Raw genomic sequence first — 23,757 nt, forward strand, 5'->3', positions numbered from 1 at the left:
ATAAAAAGCAACAATTAGCCAAAACAGAGAGGATTAAAATATATATATTTTGCATCAAATGCTTATAATCGTGCTCCACAAACTTAAAACATGTATGATACGATGTATTATTTTGCAACATTATTAATGAAATACAGTGGGTTTCCTGCCTTTCATATGCGGCTGCCTACTTCATGAGTGGTCTAAGTCTGTTAAAAGAATTTTTACATCTTCTTTCCTGTTATTTGCTGTCAGTTTTAAAGCTTTTGCTGTCAGGGTGCCACTGTGCTAAAACCCTTTCTGACTTCACGTGTAGATGGACATAGTCGGACACTCGGGACAGACGGAACGCAGACCGTAAATACCTCCCAACCATTTAGGCTTCCGCTCCATAGTCTTTCTCTTCTCTCATTTTCATATAACTTAATGCAAAAGCTTCTTTGTGTGCTGATATCCTGAAGTATTACCGATTGATATTTCTGTTGGTTTACTTCTGAAGGAGATTTGAGGGCGGTGGTGTGGATGTGAGGGGCTTTCTCAGACAGGTTTGGATCAGGAAATAGAAATCATTCCGGTGTTTCAAGCAAGGAGGTATTCATGTAGGACCTTTGTTTTCCATACGACTGACAGGATTATATGTTCCCACATGACTGACAGGATTACATGTTCCCATACGACTGACAGGATTACATGTTCCCATACGACTGACAGGATTATATGTCCCCATACTGACAGGATTATATGTTCCCATACGACTGACAGGATTACATGTTCCCATAGGACTGAAAGGAGGAGGAGATATAGGCTGGCAGTTATCTGAAGATCAGGCCCTGCAAGGAGACACTTTTGTTTTCTCTGAACCTGCACACTTGTTTCTACACGTGTCCCATGGGCTCCTCCTCCTGGAAGCCCTCTCCCACTCCAGCATGTCGGCTCCTCAGCACTGGAGCCGACACCCCCTCCTTCCCATTCTCATGAAATGCTGCCCTACTGGCAAGGCTTTGCCCCCGTGTTACGGAGAGGGCCTTAGGAATGTGAATATGGTGCTGAGTGCTGACATAGATGTAGTTCACGCCGACAGTCTTGTGAACTGCAGAATCTGTTATATCTTGAAGGAGTCCTGGTGGCATCACGGGTTGGGCTGCAAGGTCAGCAGTTTGAAGCCACCAGCCACTCTGCAGCATGGGGCTTTCTCCTCCCATAACAATCTGCCGTCTCTGAAACGCACAGGGCCATCTCTACTCTGTCCAACAGAGGTTGCCAGGAGTCGGCCGAGACGCAATGGTAGTGAGTGAGAGAATTGATATAGTATCTTGGCAATTGTCCACTCTCTTAAAAAGTCCTAATATAGAAGTAATCATCCCTCCCCCCAATCTGAAGAAGAAGAAGAAGAAGAGGAGGAGGAGGAAGAAGAAGGAAGAGGAAGAGGAAGAGGAAGAAGAAGAATCCTGCTGGTGTAACAGTTAACTGCTCAACTGCTGACCAAAAGGTTGGTGGTTCTACCCCACCCAGATACTCGATGGAAGAAAGACCTGGTGATCACAGCCTAGAGATCTTGGCGTGTGGGACAGTTCCGCTGTGTTGCCCGGGGTCACATGAGTTGAAAATGGGCTTGAAGACACCTCACAGCAGCAGCAACGCCCCATTTCCCCAGTCTCTCAGAGGACTCACAGGGTGCCGCACCACGTTGTGCGGCCCACTAATGTGCCGGGTTCCAACTCTGGGATTCCGTGAATTAACCGCTAGCAAGTCTGCACAAAACTTCTGTGTGACCATCCAAAGATGACATTAGATCCTCAGCTGTCTCCAGGTCACCCTGTAAGCAGTAAGAGTTTGAATAAGGTCAAGATCACAAGGACTGGTGCGATTAGCAAAGGGTTTGCAGAAGAAAGATGCGTGAACTAGGCCTTGGGGGATGGGTGGGCTTTCCACCGCAGGGACAGGATTTTTGTAAGACTTCGTAGTCTTTGGAATGCTTTCATACTTGCTATCATATGGTCAAATATGGGGCTAGAGGAAGACAGAGGGCTAGAATCCAGCAAAAGGCATCTTTGCTGGAAATGTTATATACCAGGGGGCCTCAAAAATCTTGGGAAAATGGGATGAAAAGATAGTGGGATTTTTACTGGAGCCCCCTCATAGGTTAACGTTCATAATTTCAGGCAGGACCTCACCCCCGGTTTAAAAAGGTAATTTGCTGAGCAACAATAATGAAAAACTCTCCCAATTCACAGATACACTTATGATATTTAATCTTCACAGCGGTGATATGAATTAACCCCATCTTGTACATTAAGAAACAAGGCCCTGAGATGGTAAACTACCTGTCAAAATCACACCATAGCAACTGGCTGAGCGAGGATTCAAACGCAGTCACCTTTGGCCTGTAAAACCTGTGTGTTTCTACGGTATCATGCCGTGTGTTATCACCAACTGCATCAAGGTCTTCTAGTGGTTTCACCAGCAGCTCACTCTCATGGTTCAGCCCTTGGGATGAGGCCAATGTTAAGGACAAGTGTCAGAGGGCATGCCGTTAGTCCAAAGCATACAAGGAAAGGCCAGACATTGAAGACCTTTGCGGTTCTTCAGGCTCTCTGCCAGGCTGGCTCATTCACATGCATCTTCCAGCTTTCAGATTCAACATCATCTCTACATAGTAGGTACTGCAGCTTACTAGTTTAAAAGTAGACTTCTCTAATTGTTCAATCAGTGTATTCCTTCTCTTGCACTTTCACATTTTATCTATTTCTTTGCTGGTTTCCTCTCTTCACCATTGAAGTGAAAGATCTGGTTTTAGCCATTGCTAAGTCTTCACTGCCTGCACGAGTGAAGACGTGGCAACTACTCAACTGTCGTCTGTTGAGTGAGTGCAGGGGGACAGGAAGAAACCCCTGATGTGTCCAGTTTGGGCCTTGGAAACACGTATTTAGGCATAAGGCTGTGTTCGTAGATATAAAGCATGAGCATCGTGTATGTATTGAATTAATGTAGTGAATGAACTGTTATTAGAACACATCTCTTGCTCTTTTATTGGGAATTTCGGTTTTCTGCCATGGTGTACTTTCATGAAAATCAATGGGCTGCCAGGCCACCATGCAGAGAGGACAATTATGTAAACTGTTGCCATTTGCTCGCCAGCAGTGGATATCATGTAGTCCTTACTGTCCATGTTCTCTTTGTCTATAGGTGGTGCATCACGACCCATGCCGTGGGGGTGCAGGGCAGTGGAACAGCTTGTTCAGATTTAAACACCTTGCAACTGGAAACTATTTAGCTGCAGAGGTAAGACCAGGGGACTTAGTGAGGTTGCGTTCTCCAAAAGATGCTTTGCTTGTTGTGATGGTCATTACATAATTCTAATGACTGCCTCTATGTTTCACATTGGTACATAAAGTATTGTGCATTTGTAAGCAAGTCATCAAAGTGTGAAAGTAATGTTTTGCTGAATAATGGAACAAAAGCAATACCACCACCAACGCCCGAGAGCTGGTTCCCTGTAATGTCAAATGGAATCTGATTAGCATATGTATATAATGTGGTCTATAATGCATGTGGAGCGTTTACATGGATCAAGAGGTAGTTTTGTGAACAGAACATGGGAGGGCATCCATGGGCTGAAATCAAGCAAGGTGCGTGTCAGGGTTATATCCTCTCACTATAGTCATTCAATCTGTATGCTGAGCAAGCAGTCAGAGACTCTGGCTTAGATGAGGAAGAATAGGCTACCAGGATTAGAGGAAGGCTTATCAACACCCTGCAAACTGCAGATGACACACCCTTGCTTGCTGACAGTGAAAGGACTGGAAGCACTTGCGGGTGAAGATGAAGGATTTCAGCTTTCAGTGTGGATGGATTACAACGTAATGCAAAGAAACCTAAATCTTCACAACTGGAGCACTATGATTAACATTATTATGCATGGAGAAAAGATGGAAGTTGTCTAGAATTTCACAGTCTTGCTTGGGTCCACAATCAATGCTCATGGAAGCGGCAGGCAAGACGTCAAATGACAGTACATTGAGTAAATCTGCTGCATGTCTTTGAAGTCTTCAAAAGCACGGCGAGAACTTTGAGGACTAAGGAGTGATCCAGGCTGCAGTGTTTTCAGCTGCCTCGTAGGCATGTGTAAAGTCGGCCCCTGAAGGAGCGAGCCTGGAGAACCACTGCATGTGAACGATGGTGCGGGCGAAGGAGCGGGGCAGCCCCATGGACCGCCAAAGGAACAAACACACCTGGCCTGGCAGCAACACAGCCAGAATGCTCCTTCAGCACGAGTGTCAGACTTCTTCTAACATACTTTGGACTGGCTATCAGGGGAGACCAGGCCCTGGAAAGGACGTCCTGCTCGCTAAGTAAACCATAAAGCAGCACAACTCGCGACAAGATAGATGTGCACAGCAGCAGCCACCATGGTCTCAGACCAAGAGCAAGCTCAAGGGTGGTGGTGTTCCTTCGTGTTGTGCGCCCGGGGCCATACACTGGCTACGAAGTGGAACCTAGCAACCGAAAAGGTTTACCTTAGCTTTTCTCTCTCAGAATGTCTGTGCTGGAGACTGGATCCATTGGTGCTGATGCAGCAGAGTCCCAAGAGTTGTCTTGTCTTCACAGCCACGCTTGCTGGTGGGGGGCTTTTGTCATGGAAGGCATGAAAGAGGAAGAGTTTTCTTGTGAGAGACCGAGTCATCCTAAAGCTGTTGATGGAAATGGCGAAAACACACCAAGGCCTTTCTCCACTCCTGCGTGTTGACAGACAGAACCAACATAATATTAGTTTAAAACAGAATTAATTAAATTGTGGTTATCTACTTAAAGAAGAGTCCTGAAAATATCCTTTTAGATGAATGAAAATATCCATTCATTCTACTCTTTTCAACTTCTTTTCTATTTTAAAAAATAATTTCTTCTGGGACTTTAAATGAGAATTTCTCTTGGCATTTTTTTCTTATTACTTTCTAGTTTGGGGCTTTGGAAATGAGGAGGGGAAAGGAGGTGGGGTCAGGAGTGAGGTTGAAGCACTGGGGAGAATAAGGTGTATGGAAGGGAAGTGGATTCTAAATTTTCTCAGAGTGTATGACTATGTGAATTCTTTCGCCCTCTGCATCCTATTAATCTGCATTAGCGTTCTTCACGGCACTCACCACCATCTGCCTTGTGCACTGTGTTTATTTGCTTATTAAGGGACTCTGTCAGTAGAATGCACTGGAAGCCTGTGTGCAGGGCTGTTGCTTGCTCATTACTGCGTTCACAGTGTCTGCAGCAGGTCCCGGGACTTGGTTAGAATTCCACGGACATTTCCTGAATGAATGATGACTACCTATAAAGACATTATTTAGGATTCTTTAAGCTGAGGGGAAATCTCAGGATTTGTCAACAGCATTTGGAACCTGTTTGGGGTAAATTCATTTAACTAACTTCCAGAATTAATTTCTAATTTAGTTCTAACTCCTTTAGAAATAAGGATCATCCTAATATTTATACAAAAAGATTAATGAGATAATTAAATGAAGTAAAGTGGTTGGGATGATGTGTGGCTCCGGGAAAGCACCCAGTAAATTATTCTGACATGATTAATGGTATTTAATATGCAATCCCATAGAATTTAGGCCCACTTTGATAAGTTTCTGACGTATTATATACTGCTTAATGAAATTAAAGGCAACTTTGCAATTTATGGTCTGTTTACACACTAAATGTTTTGAGGTAAGTTTTTTTAAGTAAACTTTTGAAGCCCCATGGGAGGAAAGTTTGTCTAAAATATGAATTAGAGAAGCCCAAGAAGATGTCCTATAAAAGATAAGAAATTAGGATTAAATTTTCTTGAATTTTCTTCCTGATTCACATTTGAATCAGTGTTTTTTTTAAAGCTACTAATGTTCCGTAGCAAACAGAACACTAGTTTCTTTATTAATTTCTATAATTCAAACTCATCATTGATATATTCAGCTTATTAGATGATTACAAATTAAGATGTTTATTAACTTTACTGGAAACCTAAGTTCTTTTTAAATTTTAATTTTAGAACATTTTCTTCTTCTGTTTTTATAAATCATTATATGGGTGGCTCTTACAGATTTTATAACAATCCATATATCAATTGTATCAAGCGCATTTGTACATATGTTGCCATCAACATTTCTAAAACATTTCTTTTCTATCAACTCCTCTTTCCCCCCACTCCCTTCCCACCTTCCCACCCTTGTGAATCCTTGATAATTTATAAATTATTTTTATTTTCATATTTTACACCATCCTCTGTGTCCCTTCACCCAAGTGTCTGTTGTTCATCCCTGGGCAAGGGGTGTTGTACGTTGATCATTGCAATTGGTTCCCCCTTTTTCTCCCTTCTCCCTCCACCTTCCCCCTACGCTCATGGTGTGACTACTCTCATTATTGATTTTGAAGGATATTTCTGTCTGGATACTCTGTGTTGAGAGCGCTTATGTGTACCAGTGTACATGCTCTGGACCATGATAGTGGTTGGGGGGGGGGGGGAAGGAAGCACTAAAGAACCAGCGGAATATTGTGCGTTCTGTTGGTTCTATTCTGTACCCTGGCTGGCTCGTCCGTTCCTTGTGACCCTTCTGTGAGGGGGTGTCCAGTTGTGTACAGATAGGCTTTGGGTCTTGAGATAGTTAAGGTGTATTGTGCCAACCTGGCCAATAAACACATATGGGATTTATTGAAGGGTGGAGAGATAAATGGCTCCGGGAGCCTCGCCTTTCCTGTTCTTGGGTCTCTTGCTTTCTGATGGTCAGACCAGGGTGCAGCTGCCTTACCGGTTCCCTTCTTCAGCTGGCAAGGCTCACTTCCTGGCAAAACATCCCTGAGGAGAAGCCACATGAACCGACCCTGATGCAGCCCTGGGTGCTGGAACAGCTGTGTGGAGGCCCCTGCCAGCACTGAGATGCTCACACATTCACTGATTCAGCTTTCCTCTTGTAGTCAGCATCATTGCATGTGTTTTTGTGAGATTGAGGAGAACTCTGTATATCAGAGTCAGACATATGGGCACTGGGTTGGCATGCTTTCTTAATGTACACTTATCCTTTATATAAAACTCTCTCATTCATATATATATGAGTTTCTGTGGATTTGTTTCCCTAGTATACCCAGACAAACACAGGTCTCCATTCCAACCTCCCTCCTTCATGTCGAAAGGGTTGTTCAGTTTGGGTCTTCTAATGTCTAACACCTGATCCCATCGACACCTCCGGATCACACAGGCTGGTGTGTTTCTTCCTTGTGGACTTTGTTGCTTCCCTGCTAGATGGCCACTTGTTTAACTTCAAGCCTTTAAGACCCCAGACTGGCTATCTTGTAATATCCAGGCACCATCAGCTTTCTTCACCACATTAGCTAAACCTAAGTTCTTGATACATAAATGAATGCATTTAAAATTGGAAAATAGTGTTTAATTTCTTCCCTGAAAAGAATCTAAAGATGAACTCTTCAACTTATTTTGTCTGTTAAAGAGTCTCAGTATATTTAGTGGACTTTTTTCCCCCCACTCCACCCCTACTTTTATTGTTTTATGTGGTAAATTTTTAAAAATGGGAGATGGGAGGAAGAGAATTAAGCATTAAAGATGTATCTGAAAACTAAGAATGTCTTTTTTTTAAAGGAATGTATCTTCTGACTGATTTTGATGAGTATAATGAATGGGTGCTTCTGTGTAGTCTTAGAACATCAAAATAAATATTATAGTCACAAAATATTTATGAAATCCCTAAGTTGAGGTTGTATGTTTCCTGTCAGCTAACTCAGACCAGATCCCGACATAGCTTCAGTTCAGTGATTCAGCGGGGTTCTGCTGCTGGTAGGAAAGTGCCCAGAGGGTGGGAAAATCACAGTGATTGTCGTTACTATTACTTGATTAAAATTTTGACTTCCAATCAGGAAACAGGTGGGCGGTAGCTTATGAGAGCAGCTGGAAAGCAATGATTATCCTTTTAACCTTCTGGTTTAGAAAATGTCCAGCTACTTGGCTTTGAAGAATTCTACCATCTAGGGTAGAGCTAGCTCGTCCCCCAAGTTTTCAGAGTTGTAACCCCTAGCACAGTTTGTGGGAGTACACTGTGGGCTTCTTAGGAAAGGCTGTGTGGCTTTCATTTATTTTCTTTTGTTTTTCTCTTTAATATCTACATATAAAAATAAAAACAACACACAAGGCACACATAGTGGGATTTTGAGGAGGCGTGTATCAGGAAGTATTCTGTTTGGAGTTTATAAAAAGGGCTGATGTCATACAACCTTTACTCTGCTGGACTGCCAGTCAGAAATACTGCTCCTGGGACTCCAGTTCACCCACTCCATGGGTTTATTCCAAAGAAAGTGTGTGTAGACATGGCTCTGGGATCAAGGGTGGCCGTAGACTAGATCTCTCAGTAAAACACTGGTTTTAGTCTCAAAAAAGGTCCGCTCCAAAGAGGGTTTCCTAAGCAAGGTCCTGGGCCTGTTAAATTCCAGGCAGACAGGTCAGCTCAGATGATTTTGAGAGTGTTTTGGGGATCCCAAAGGGCTCATCTTGATAGCTTTTTTCTAGAGCCATCGTAAGCACTAATTATGAAGGAGTTTTAGGGAAATGGAGACCTACATCGGTGAGCGATTTCTTTTTTCTATGGCAGCAGCGCACGTGCTTACTCTCCGAGAGGCACAGGCGCTATCCCATGAGAGGTTTGTGTGAAAATCATCTGAGAAGCCTCATACTATGCACCCTCTGTCTCTGATACTGCCCAGCGAGAGCCTTTTTGCTCCTTAAACTTGTCTTTTAAAACATGTGAACATGTAAAAGGAACACGGTTTGAGCCCCTCGCGGATGCCATTTGGACGTGGCTGGTCAAAGGGATCAGACTTAAGACGGATCCCCAAAGCCAACCATGCAATGATTCTGACCCCGTCATTTCTTAGATTCTGTTCTATAAGTGAAATAAGGTTTAGAAATGGACCCTACTCAATTTAAAGGTGTTCAACAGTGTACTGCCTGACATCAAGTCAATTCAGACTTGACGAGGTAGACAAAGTGGCCCAGACTGCTCCTGAGGGTTTCCAAAGAGAAGGCAGCCTCATTTTTCTCTATTGGAGTGGATGGTGGGTTTGAACTCCTGACTTGGCAGTTAACAGCCCAATCGTTAGCCTATCATGTTATCACTACTCCCCAAACCAAGCCCACCACCACTGAGTCAATCTCAACTAATATTGACCATAGGGTTTCCAAGACTCTAATCTTTATAAGAGCAAACACCTTCATCTTTCTCCAGTGGAGCAACTGGTGGGTTTGAACTGCCGACCTTGTGGTTAGCAGCTCATCACCTAACCCACAGTGTTACCAATTCTCTTTGTAGCAGTTTAGTTTTATGGCATGCCAGATCTGATTTTGAGAAAATACACTGCTAGAAGCCCATGCACAAATGTGGAACAAAGTACTCAATCAAGAACCAGGTGATCGAGACGTCTGGGGGCTTTGGCAGCTAAAGCACCGCGTGGTGAAGTGACTGTTAGTGATGCTCACTGTGTGTGAGTAAAGTGGGCCTTATTAGGCTCTCTGCCTGCAATGTCAGTTTCCATGCGCCATATAGGAAGGGGGGGGTGAAGGTTAAAGACTCACATTTTGGGTCTCTAAGTCATAGCATGACTTTCAGCACACTCACCGCAGTTTTTTCTAGACGGTCTATGCATCTTCCTTCATTGGTACAGCGCGTTCATAACCACGACTGTGGGAGAGAATGCAATCTGATCATCTTTGGAATTGGACACTACAGGAGCGGTGGTAAATAGTTCGTCCACAATCGTGGCAAGAATGACTCCAGCCCCACAGTTTATGTTCCACTGCCTGCTATTTTCATTCCTTGGGTATTATTTAAGCATAACTCTTGATTATTTTTACCAAAACATGATAAATTGAGTAATATGAGATAATTCTTATGGACTAGTGGTTAAGTGCTCAACTGCTGACTGAAAGGTTCCTAGTTCAAACCCACCTGGTGGCTCTGCAGCAGACAGGCATGGCAGTGTGCTCCTGTAAAGGTTTACAGCTTTGGAATTCCTGTGAAGGCACTGCTACGCCGCCTGGAGGGGTTGCTCGGAGTTAGAATGGCTTGGTAAAGATTTCACACTGCCCTGAGGAAAGACAATTTTACTTTTTTTTTTTTTTTGCAGCTCAGCAAAATTTCCACCAGATGGCAGTAAACACTTAGTTCCTAACCCTTCAATAGCCGTCAGATTTCATTAATTAGGTACATACTTAGTACTCAACCTGCACATTAGCTTAGAATTTTATATGTAAAGGGCCTGGCTTGTATGATTGTGCACATAAATGTACCTGTATACCTCTCAAACACATACACGCGCATAGACGTGCACACGCACACACGACATGATATTTGTAAATATAAATGGTGAAGCTCATTTCTAACTTCTTTTCCTACTAGAATTATTAATCCGAACAACAGATTGTTCCTGCAATGCCAGTTATTGATAGGAGAAACACACACATAACTACTTTCAAATGCACTAGGATGCTTTCATGACGCTCATGTTATATATCATGTTATATCTGGGGTCCTTTGATGGCTCCAGCAGGTCACGCTTTGACACTAGCCAAAAAGGCGGTGGTGCCTAGGGAGACAGGTCTGGCAAAATGCGGCAACAGCACAGTGGGGCCGTTCTGCTTTACACCCATGGGCGCAGAGTTAATAACAGCGGGTAGAGTTATGACGCCCGCACCGCCCCCTTCGCCCTGGAGTTCCGATGCATTCAATGGCAACAAAAGCAGCATTCTGAGTAGCAAAAATGATCAGAACCCATTTCGCTGCAAAATGAATGCACAGTATGGACCTCACACTCCGGGTCTCCTTGCTCTCCTGCTGGCGGCTGGTTGCAGGCACTCTTTCATTTGACGACCGGACAGCCGGACTTTCTCTGAGCGGGGGTGTAGGAGCACACTCGGTCCCCTGCCACCCCTGCTGTGATCTCTTCAGAGGTTTGTAGTGGTGCTTCACCTGCCTGTAGTGGGCTGTGAATGCAGTTTTGAATATCCCATTGACGTCTGAAACACAGTAATTTTTATCTATGCTCCACGGATTTCCCTACCGAAATGTGATTGAACAAATTATGATAGCAGGTCTTAGCGAATTGAGAATGACAATGGGTGCTTCCCTCCCACCCACTTTATGTATTTAGGCTCTGTGGTTTCTCTCCGCACACCAGCTTGCACATTTGTTTTCTCCTCTCTACTCCAGCGTGATTTGTCTGGGCCCAGAGCCATGCCACTCCGTTGCTCCTACCTCTTTCCTTACCTGTCCCTGCCTGCTAATCACCGCCAGGTGAGGACTGATGAACCCTTTCTGCACCCGTCTCCCCTTGATACGCTGTGACGGCCAGGTTAAGTTTCCTGTCAACTTGATGGGCTCTAGGGAATCCTGCCCAAATCCTTCTGAACGGCATGCAAACTCTTCAGTCTGCAGTAAGCTTCCTAACCACCTTGGATCCCACCACTTCCCGAAGGCAGGAGGCCGCCGGGCGACAGCAGCTAAGAGAAGTTGCTTTGGGTCCTCTCCCACTTGTGCTTCCTAATCCTACCTCTTATGATGGTGTGTATTTGCCCAAAGTACCTAATTGTATGTGCTCCAGGCGCCTCATCCGTAAAGTGTGACTAAGAATTCCTGTTTACTGGGCTATTGTAAGGTTAACTGTGTTCACCTTTAAAAACATATGAAAGGTATTCGATAAATGACATCATTGAATGTGACTCTCGACAAGCCTCATTTTCCCACCTGAATAACATTCACTCCCCTGCCTGACCAGGCTCCCTCACACCCTCGTCCTCTCTCTGCCAGTTAAGATTCTACGCGTCCTTCAAGGCTTATCTCAAAGGCTACCTTTTCCATGAATAATTCTTGAATAAATTTGCCCACCACAGATTCCTTTTTCCTCTGACCTATATTATTTATAAATTATTCATTCCTTCCTTATATCTCTTGTCACATTCTATTTTGTATTACAGCTCACTGTATTTATATCTTATTTTCTCTCCTAGATTTTAAGTCTTGTGGTCAGGGACCATATCTTCTTTGTCTTTGCTAAAATACCATGTGCCACAAGGCTTTGCCATTGTAGATGTACTATTAATATTTATTGAATAAATGATTGAATAGCATATTCAATCTCTCCAATGCCAGTTTATAATTTATTTTTAATATAAGGAAATCTCTGAGCTTCAGAGCTGCTGTTTTTTCCCTTAGCTTTAAATATCATCTTTCTTTCTATTCATCCTTAGTTTAATTAATTCAATAAGTAGTATTATTAATATTTTTAGAGAAGGAGAGCAAAAGCATAATGTAGAGTAGATGTCATTCAACCTTGGAATAGTTAAACTGGGGTACTTCTAGAGCTGTGGATATGAATAACTTTTGCTTTTTCTCTTCCCGTCTTCTTATTAATGCTGTAATTGTTATTATTTATAGTAGATCGAATTTACTGAGGGAGAAACTTTATATTATTTAAAAACAGAATACCCAGAAGCTTGGGAGACACAAGATGAGAAAAAAATAACTAAGTGGTGACAATTTTCATATTGTTACTAAAGATGTGACTGTAAAATTTATTGACACGTAATGAGTATGATTAGGCAGCAGTCAGAGCCTTTCCCTTCACAGATGGTGACGACGAGTCATCCTAAGGCCTAGAGCATCTCCTTACAGGGATGAGCCAGGACCCCAGTTCACCAGGCACCCAGACCGGCCTTGAACCGGGCTACTGCACACGGGTGAAGTAGAGGAAGACAATAATAACGTAGTCTTTGGAGTAGAATCTGAATTAAGTTTCTAAGGGCTTTATTTTGAATTTATTTTACACATGTTAATTCTTATTTCTATATATGTCATTGTTACGGACTTGTCATTGTGTCTGGAGTGAATCTAATTTTCTATATGTAACCTACCTATTCTAATGCTTATTGAGTGAACACTTGAACAATGAGGTATACTTTTGGTTACTCAGATTGCATGTCTTTGAATATAACTTAAAATTTTGGTATTATTTTTTGTAATTTGGGAGAAAATGTTGAATTCTCTGAACTGACAACAAATTAAAAAGAACACCCCCCCAAAAAAAACCCAATAATGATCAAGTGATAATTAACTAAAGTAGGTAAATAAATCTGGGCATAAGCTGGAACATCTATACTAAAGATTTCCTTCTGAGTTTGATTACTCAGAGACTTCTGGGAGGTTAGTCGACTTGTTGGGACACTACATTTCACACTTGGATTGCCAGTGCAAGACTAATCCTGCTGTGGGGTTCATTCCATCACTTACAATTCCAGGTGACATAAGGAGCCTGATACTGTTTCCAAAGAAAACGTTTTTAGATGCTCACTGATTTTAGATGCTGTTAAGTTGCTTCCGATCTATAACAGCCTTATGTGCAAGTGCCCTGGTGGCACAGTGGGTTATTGTTGGGCTGAGAACCACAAGTTCAGCAGTTTGAAACCACCAGCCGCTCTTTGGGGGAAAGCTGAGGCACTCTACTTCCATAGAGATTTATAGACTCAGACACCCATGGGCGGGGCAGGTCTAACTTTTTGTATAGAGTCACTATGAGTCAGACTGATTTGATGGCAGTGAATGAAAAGATTTTTTTTCTATGTGAAATAGAACAAAACACTGTCCACACCTGGGCCTTCTTCACAATAATTGCTCTTTTTGAGTTCATAGTGAGAGCCACTGTGTTGGTCCATCTTATCAATGCGCTCCGGTCCCCCCCCCCCCCCCCCAATGGATCCTCTACTTTTCCAAGCATGATGTGCTTTTCTGGGAGTGAGGACTTCCAGATAGCTCGGCCAGATCATGTGAGACAAAGTCTGGCCAGCCTGGACTCCAAGGAGCGTTTTGGCTGAACTTCTTCCAAGACAGATTTGTCGGTCTTCTGGCCGTCGCTGGCATATTTAATATTCCTCCTCAGCACCATGACGCAGTGACATCAGTCATTTTTCTGTCTTCCTTGGTCATTGCCCCTCTTTCACACGTACATGAGGAGAATGAAAGTAGCAACGTGGTAAGTCCGGCAGGCCGCGTCCTCAGTTGCCTTTTTAGCACCTTTAAACAGCTCCAGCAGCAGTCACCACTTGTGATGCATCATTGACTCCCTGACCGCAGCTCCCACGGGCAGTGACTGTGGACTCAAGCAGATGAAATCATGGACTTGACAGCCCTATCTCCCTTCATGGCAATGTTGCTTATTGAACTAGTTGGGAGGACTTCTGTCGCCTTCATTTTCAAGTGTAACCCATAGTATTTGATCTGCATCTGTAAACAGGGTGGCATCTCTGCACAGCGCAAGCTGTTTCTGAATTTTCTCCAGTCCTTTGCTTTGTTCTTCTGTAGAAGTCCGGCTTCTTTGATGATTTGCTCGGCATACCGATCGAGTAAGTGTGGTGAAAGGGTACCCTCTGATGCATACCTTCCCAGATTTAAAAACACGCAGTATCCTCTTGTTCTGTTCCAACGATGCCTCTTGGTCTGTAGGTTCTGAATGAGCACGCTGAAGTGTTCTTGACATCCCATTATTTGTAATGTTATTCATAATTTTTATGACTGACACAGTCCAATGCCTTTGCATAGTCAATAAAGCGCAGGTATAAAGTATGTCTTACTCTATAAGCTTTCTGATATTTTTCTCTCAGTGAAGATTCATCTGATATCAGCAATGATACCCCTTTGTTTCACATCCTCTTCTGAATGTGACTCGACTTTCTCACATTTCTATTAGCTCACCATGATCTGGACTGGGCATGAACATGGACCGTTTTCATTCAGTTAACTAGGCAGTTGTTTTCCAAGTTGATGCCTTAAATACTCATTACTGAAGAACAGATGAGTTTGTTCTTCAAGGACATCATACATGAAGAAACCAGAAGGTCGTCAGTAAGACCAGAAGGAAAGACAAAAGCAAAGCGAACGTCAGAAGAGACTTTGAAATTCCCTCTTGAATGTAGCGTAGCTAAAGACGAGAAGAGATGATGATGAAGTGAAGTGCTCAATGGGAGGTTTCAAAGGGTGGTTTGAGAAGATCAGGAGAATGTCATAAGTATAAATGAAAAGCACCGTGGTCTGGAGTTAGAAAATGCACAGGGCGGAAGATGCTCGGCATTTCTCAAGGTGAAAGAACGGAAGGTAAAAATTCAAGCCTCGAGTTGCAGTATTGAATGCTCTTATAGGCAAAGCATTGAATGATGCAGGAAGCAAAAGAAGAAGATGGAAGGAAGACAGAGTCACTGTATCATAATAGAATTGGCTGATATTCAACTGTATCAGGAGGTAACGTATATTAAGAACTGATGGTATTGAAGGGAGAAGTCCAAGATATACTGAAGACATTAGTGAAAAACAATTCTCCAGGAATTGATGGAATACCAATTGAGATGTTTCAACAGGCTCAGTGTCCATTTACATAGGTCATTAAATTTGTAATGTAGCTACTTGGCCAACTGACTGGAAGAGATTCCAGTGTAACCTTAAATCATCTCAAATGGCCTAGCATTAGCAGACAAATCACAACTAGATTCCTCCCATCTTCTCATCCTCCTTGTATATGAATTTGAAAGCTCAAACACTGCTGTTCATAACTCTTGGACTAAGTTTTTGCTTTTGTTTTTTCGTCTGATTCCCTTCTTTATTCCCTGTTTTTAGACTTAGCGTCTATGTTCTGCCCAGAATCATAGCTCTATCACCCGGGCCTTCTTGATGCCATCTCCCCTCCCTGCCTGTCTGCCAGCTTTCTCTGCTTTCATACCTTTCCCAGCTCTCAGCGTTCACGTGTCTGCCTAGCCTTGATCTGCCTCAGTCTGTCTGTGTTAGGAGTGGTTACGCTGTGCTTCTGAAGCTGATATGAACAACAAAAGGAGAGAGGGATAGGACATTGCTTATCTGTGATTTTTTTCCCCACTATAGTATTTGCCTATTAAGAAATAAACTCTTGTCAATTCAAGAGATATTATTGAATCATTCTGTGTATCTGGCATCTTGCTCTGAGGATACAGCAATGAGCAAAACAGACAAGAATCCCTCCTCTTATGTGACTTGTTTCCATTGAGTGGTTAGCTTTATTGTTTATTTTGTTTTCTTTCTACAACTAACTTAGCTTATTCCAATTATGAGTGGTAAAAATATCCAGTTTTATTATTATACTGATGTGCCTAAAATAGTATCTGGTACATGGTAGGCACATAGTAAATATTTGTTAACAGAGCCTATAAATAAAATTGAATGTGCTCCATTGTGAGTCACACTGTCAGATTCCATTTAATGATCAGATTAGGTATTCTTGAATTTCAGGTGTTCATGTTAGCCAAAGAAATCTATTGGTAGCCACCATATACATAGTAACATTGTCTGGCATTTTCAGTTGGTCAATACAATTAATTTCCTTCTTCATTCTACTCTTCAAATAAATATACTAAATACAAACACCTACACTGTTTTGAAGAAACGAAGAGAGCATCTCTTCTTCTAATCTCATAGCAAACTATTTTTTTTGTCTCTTCACTTTGATACTCATAAAAATATTGTGATTTAGTTTCTTAAAATGCAGAAACTGAATTTCTCCAGCCAGAAGAGATATCACATCTTATACTCAAATTCTCTGAATTTCCCTCCTCCTTTTGATCAGTATTTTGGTTGAACTGAAATACAAACTTTCATGGACATGGAAAATAGTTTTTATAAGACTTTATTTTGAAAAGAGCTATTGTTACAAAATATTGTGAAAAACACATCTAAGTAGTTTTAAAATTTAGATGTTAAATAGATACAGAGGATACTCTAAATTATATTAAGCACAGAAGGGGATTTAAAAAGCTTGTGAAAAATGGAATTAAAAGGCAATAGAATTTTCTATGCAGTTTTTGAAGCTCCTTGGTACTTTCACTTTATGATATAGATTCACAGATTTTTTTTTTCTTTAGCTCTCCACACACCGTTTCATACCTGCTTAGGACAAAGCATTGTCACTGCTAGAGATGCCGCATCATACCGAGTGAACCATCTTCTCTCTCAGCTTTTATCTTCTGGGTGCATCCATAGAGAGGTGGTTAAAGGAGGCTAGGGATAGGTGGGAATCATGGAATAAAAAGTATATATATATAATTTCTCAACGTAAGCGCCATCAAGTTCAAGACACTTTTGTAAGTGATGCCAATGAAGATTTATGTATTCATGGAAGAAAAATGAGTGCTCGCTTTAAATGATTTCCTATAGAAACTGTCAGGAAATTGCTCTTGTTTGAGGAAAGGAATGAACAGGAACATTGTGGGGGAAAAGGGCTCTGGGGAAGCTTTCCCTGGCATCTTTCCGCTAGAGCTTTGGCTAACTTTATAAAGCACTCACACAGTAAAACAAAAACCAAACTCACTGCCATTGAGTCAATGGGGACTCATAACAACCCACTGTGGATTTCTGAGGCTGTCACTGTCCTGTGGAGCTGCCTGGGGTTTCGACTGCCGACTGTGTGGATCACAGACCAACTGGTACCCGCTGCACTACCAGGGCTTCTGTTCTCACACTATGTCTCCATGTTCTTTGGCTCTCCCGCATGTCAAGGAGCAAAATGTCTTGAGAATCCTCTAACATTGTTGCTGTGAACTTTGCCCTTGATTTTGGCTGGCTCACTGTAGTGCTTCGGTAGCTGTTGCTTTGAGTGTGTTTGGGGAAAGTACTGGATCACACTGGTAAAGTTCATGTTTCGTCTCCTGATACATTTCTTTCAAGAACTGCTTCAGGATCTTGATTCTCACTTATTTAAAATTTCCAAGTGTGGTCCGCTCAAGACAGGTTTAGCACCCATGGAGCAGAATGGCCTTCTTCCATTAGCGAATGAACCAGATGACCTGTTTCCTTGCAAACTGATATGTGTGGTCTACTGTTGTGGCTTCATCGTTAACATCATCCTATCTCTTCTTAAAATGAGTTACAAACTCTGCATTTCCCCCATGAATGTTCCATAAGATGTCAATCAACTCACCATTCTTCCATTCATGTTTCACCAGACATTTGATATGAAGGTCTTGCTTCAGTTTTAGCAAGACTTTTCAAATCTGCTTCAAACCAGATCCTCTTTAGACATGTCATAATGAGTTAATACGAATTTATTGTGGTGCACCAAAATTGAAGTCCATACATAGTTTTTTTTCATAATAGGCATTTTCTGTACAACTGTGTCCTCAAGATCTTGTATGTGAAATCATTTAATAAAATCTGCACTAAATCATTTAATAAAATCTGCACTACTTACATTAGTATGATTTCTTTCTGAAAAATGGCCTTTACGATTTGATTAGAGACAAAAATGCTCTTGTGTTCGCTATAGTGTTTGTGTATATGTGCTTTTGAAAATAAACTTATTCATTAAGTATAGGTAGTATACTTCGACTTTATAGAGCCCAGGGCAATACTAAAGTTTCTCCTGAATATGACAGATGGTTAGATATTTTGAATGAAGGCATTATTTTTTCTTATCCAAAGTGATCCTGAAATTGGAAAATTTACACCATATGAGTGCATTAGTCAAACATGTGTATCCTTACCTGCCTAGGAGAAAAGTTGGTGAGAATTTATAAGATGGTGACTAACTGAACTAAATTTTCTGGGAAAATGATACGAGGGTGATCCTGGGTTAATGAGCTGCCTGCCGTTGCGTTGATTCTGATTCATAATGACCTTATAGGACAAAAGAGCACTGCCGCATATGGTTTCTGAGGCTGTAATCTTTATGGGAATAGAGTGTCGTGTCTCCCCTGCAGAGGCACGGTGGTGTTGACATGTCAGCAATGTCCGAGGGACGCAGCTTTAGTCTTAGGCCGCATACTCTCTAAGGTGACCATCACTTGATGAGTATCTGCCATATAGATCACTGTGACTTACCTGTGAATCCTTTCAGGACAAAGCTAGTCTACTGGCTAGCTTACAGTAAAACTGCTGTCCAGTCTAGCCCAAATTTAAGGTTTCATCAAATACATTTTAATTGAAATCTAACTAATGTTCAGTAAGATGCGCAGATATCAGGGGTTTTATCAAGTGAGTGAATGAGTTTTGTCAATTGTATACACTTTTGTAAACACTCTCCTCCTCCTCCTCCTCTTCCTCCTCCCTCTCCTCCTCCCCCTCCTCCTCCCCCTCCCTCTCCTCCTCCCCCTCCCCCTCCTCCTCCCCCTCCCCCTCCTTCTCCTCCCCCCATCAGTTGTGTAACACATGCCATCCCGCTAGCACCTCCTTCCTGATCTGTATGACCATAGTGTAGTTTGTCTCCGTGGATTTCAAACAAATGGAACCATACAGTGGTTTCTTTGGTCACATCGGCTCCTTCCACTGAGCATGCTACTTTTGAGCATGCTGGTTGCGTGTGTGTATACGTGGTTCAGTCTTTTTTTGTGGGATAGTGCTCCACTCTATGAATATGCCACATTTGCCATTTTTGTCGAAGGCTAACTTCCGTCTCTTTTTTATGCCCCCACCTTTGTTTTCTCTTCTCTTTCCTCCAAACACTCCAGACAAACCTGTCAGTCTCCGTTAGTAGATTTTCTTACACCATAGTAACCTCTCCATATACAGTTCTTTCCAGAGCTGAAGGAATATGTCTTCTTGTTGCCCTTGATTATTGCCTCTCCTCTACGGAGCCTTTCTTTCTTCTGAGTGCTGGTGACGCAATACTCGATACTTTCTGTTCTTGCTTTTTATGATCATTTTCCTTTCCCGACTCTCCCTTCCTTTCTCCCGTTCCTTTCACAGTTTATATCCTCAGCATCACTGATTTTCTGTAGCATTTACTCTTACTTGCTTCCAGAATGAGCTTTGATTCTTTAGTTTGTTTTATCTTCACTGAAATACTCCAGCACTTCTCCTTACCTTGTACTTCCTCCTCTATGATTGCTTTTTAAATCATCATTTTGTTGTGATATTGAGGGCAGTGTTACTATTTTCACACTGTCCTCTGGCGCTCATCTTAATCTGTGGCCCTTATTGAGAAGCCTTATGCGCCTGCCTTTTCTGGAGGATGTCAGAGCGCTCCCTGGGGATTTGCTCTTCACTCAGGCTGTAGGACACGCTCACAAAGACTCAGGGGAAGCATTTCCCCCATCCCAGCATAGTGGTCATCAGCCGTGTTTTGTGTTTTCCTGCCTTCCTTATGATCCCCAGACAAATGCGCTCTGTCCAGAGCCAGATTGGCTGAGCGGATTGTCCTTTTGTTTCATTGTTTGCTTTTTGTTCTCAACTATGACAGTGAACCCCACCTCCCTTTTTCAATCTTCAGCTGCAAGGCACACTGACGGACATGTGCCCAGAGCAGCTTCCCAGAGCAGCAGATGTCAGCTCTGTACCTGAGCTCCCTAGTGTTGCTCCGTTCTCCTACGCCCTTTCCTGTTTCAGTATGATTGTGTCATGTAATCCCAGCACACGCAGCATCTCTGCACCCAGTGCCTCTTTGAAGGCCCTTGCCATCCGCTGCTCCTTCAGCTTGTTTCCTGAGCATCGTACTCTCTCTCTGGCTCGAAGAAGATAGGATGAGGTAGTGCAACCGTGGAGGAGGGGGACTGGGGAATCCATTTTCTGCTCAATCTGACAGCCACTCCTGCATATTGGAGAAACATTCCTGTGAGAGGAATTCCCTGGCATATCCCTTAGGTCTCTGCAGCGGTAGAATTTGCCACCACAAGTTCAGGAGGTGCCTCAACGTACGTGACGTCACGGAAGGTGATGAGATGAACCGTGGAGCCTTGTCTGTGTCCCCCGCAGTCCTAACGCCGACTCCCTGCAAACTTAGGGTGTAGGTTCTTTTTCAGCCTTAGGTTTCACGAGAAGGTTTGATCTGCTTTTCTTTTCGACCCTGTCACTGACAGTTAGTGATACAGGGGGGGGGAGCAAAGTTCCTAGCTATTAACTGAATGTCATTGTAAGCAAGACTCCAGACCTTCATTTTAAATGATAACTTTACCTGGTTGGAATTGTGCGCTTTACACACATCCTGGTTCAAACTACAGTGATTAAATTCCACCGGAAAACTAATGGTCTTTAGAAAAAACACCTGGGAAACCTGTTGCTTTGCTAATAATGTCACTAGTTGTTTTTGGTACACCGAAGACGTCCTTTTGGGACTGAGCTGGCAGCAGGGAGTCAGCAGTCACGGAGTCTAAGCAGCTGGGTGATGTGTGGCCCAATACCGACCATATGCATTCATGGAATTCATTTTTTCTCCTCGGAATGATCCCTGGGCCCCACACTCAAGCAAAAGCCAAACACCATGTGGTCTTGTTTGTGAAGTTCAGCGGTCGTCATGTATTGGCCAGCTGTCTGATCTTCAACTCCTTTTTGGCTTCAGTGTCTTTTCCGTCTGTGTGCAGCATGTGGACCAGGGCCTTGACTCATTGTTAGAACTTGCCTCGGATCTCTGTTTACAATTGATGTCTGCTTGGCCCATTTTGTGGCAGGAAATAATGAATGCTCTTGAATGTTTCGTCAGGAGAGTTGACACTGTCTGTTCTCATTGGGTAAAAAGTGTCAATAGCTCTCATATAAAACACAGGTCCTAAATGTAGCATTTCAGCTTTTGTCTTCTGTAAGCAGGGTTAGAAAATAATGTTTTAAGTTGTATTTTTATGCTAGTTTGCTTCTTAGCTTACTTTTTAATAAACCAATTTAAAGGTAGCATCATCGTTGGTCTTATTAATATAATTTTAACACAATTAATTGTTTGATTTGATTTTTGTTTTAGCTTAATCCTGATTATCGAGATGCTCAAAATGAAGGGAAAAATGTGGTGAGTAGGACTTTTTCTTTTTAATCCAACATATCCCATGCATATTACTTATATTTATAAGAACAAGGTAAAAATGTAATGGGGAATTTAAAAACTTCACTGTATACATCCATGGATCAAAGATAATAGTACAAAAGGGTATAAGAAAATGTTTCTTAGCATAGTGTTTAGGGGGATTTAAGGCAATTTTCATTAAAAAACATTACTATAATTTACCTTTCTGATTTCTTCATAATTTTAAAATTCAACAACTTTCTAGTTCCAATTCTCTGCGATGCCAACATGACTTCTTTATTCAATCAAAATTTCAGTAATGCAGACTTCTGAATTTTTTTTAAGGCATTCTCAATATTTTGATATATTGTAGACCGAATCTGTAAGTCAATTTTCTTAGGAATTTAGCAATTTCTTTTGGAATTTGTAAGTATTGTTACTTCATCACAAAATTCTACTCTTTCATAGAAAAGGTTGTACTGCTTATTCGAAGTGCACCGTCCCGACACCGGGACTCAGCTATATGTTGTATGAAGACACCGGCATGGGGGAGGGGAATCAAATCAGAATCGCTGGATCCCATTAAATCCTTTTGGAATCCTCATTCTAACTCACTTATAGTTCAAATGAAGCCAAAGTATGTTGTTGGCCCGGAGACAGCTTTAATTTATGTTAATCACTCTTAAAGCTATAGACTTATTAGATCAAGTGGATCTCCTTTCAATTCAATTTTATCTCCCTGTATGGGATCTCCCCTCAGTTTCCACATGGCTGTTCAAGGTTTCTATTGAACGCGTGGCAAAGACACTTGCAGCTGGACAAGTTATTCATTGCAGTGAGGAAGAACACACCCCTAGAGGAAGAGTGGGCTGACTGAGAAAGAACTTATGATAGGATTTGGGCTTCCATAAGATGATTTTGGAAGAGATTTAAGGAAGCATAAATTGGGTGTTGTCAGAAAGTGGGGGTGATCCTATGACTTGTATGTTAATAAATCTTATCTCTAAGGAGGCTAGACTAGAGCCAGGCTACTGCTGTAATTGGTACAAAGGATCAATCACATTAACTGGGAGAGGGAGAGGGTGCTTAGCCATTTGTTTATTTAGTCATTTTTCAATGTTCATATGTGAGGGACTTATTTTGGTCTTGATTCATCATGGTCAGAAAGTAGCTTTGTCCGATACCCCTATTCTGTGAAATGCCCCTATCCAAGAGGAGAACACCATGGGCAGATGAGGGCCAGGCCGGCAGGTATTGACCTCCAGACATAGCAGAAAACAGGAGTTCAGCGACTAGATAGGAGAGGTGGCCTTTCCGTTTCTGAAGCTTTTAAAAACAAGGCTCTATGAGACTGCTTCAGCCTTGTGTAAGGTGCGACGAACTCTAGCATTGGTGTCAACATTGTCTTCAGCGTCCCTGGACAAGTCAGGCAGCTTCCCCAGACTGTGTCCCCACCTGTAAAATGGAACGAGGTGGTTTTCCCTAGATATTTCACCTGTGTGCCATGAAGATAAAATTAGATTAGAAAAAATGGAAATTCTTTGAATAAAAGATGATAGTAGGCTAAAGATGTTAGTCATTTCTGTTAAAAGGACATCATATTAACTCGCCAAATTGTGTGATTGAATTAAATCTTTGTGTTCATCATTGTTCTATCCCATTTGGTTTTGCTACTGATGAGAGGGAAAGGGGGAGTAGAGTGGGAAAATAGAGAGCATGAAGGTTTTCAGAGCAGCACAGCGAGCATAAATAAGTGGGGAATCCATGGAGAAGGTTACTGTTGGTGCTCATCAGGAATTTAGGTAGACTTGATAAATTTTTTTTCCTCTAAAACAAACTTCATCCCTTATTGACTATCTCATTAGGCAGTGTTTCACATGTACAACAGTAGTAGAACACGTATAATCTGACTATTGCGTGCATTAATGATATATGTGGTTAATGCAGTGGTAGTAATGAGGTAGTCAGTGAGAGGAACCT

At 42.2% G+C, this 23,757-nt stretch overlaps 1 protein-coding gene across 1 annotated transcript in view; it reads left to right on the top strand.

Annotated features, from left to right (window-relative positions):
* ITPR2 (inositol 1,4,5-trisphosphate receptor type 2) overlaps positions 1 to 23,757 on the top strand; it is a 590,339-nt gene that overhangs the window by 144,767 nt on the left and 421,815 nt on the right. The window contains exons 9-10 of the mRNA XM_075551968.1: positions 3,166 to 3,261; positions 21,739 to 21,783. Of these exons, the coding sequence (XP_075408083.1) occupies positions 3,166 to 3,261; positions 21,739 to 21,783 (141 nt within the window). The remainder of the gene's footprint in view (positions 1 to 3,165; positions 3,262 to 21,738; positions 21,784 to 23,757) is intronic.

This window comes from Tenrec ecaudatus, chromosome 6 (assembly GCF_050624435.1).
Source record: "Tenrec ecaudatus isolate mTenEca1 chromosome 6, mTenEca1.hap1, whole genome shotgun sequence".
Lineage (NCBI taxonomy): Eukaryota > Metazoa > Chordata > Mammalia > Afrosoricida > Tenrecidae > Tenrec > Tenrec ecaudatus.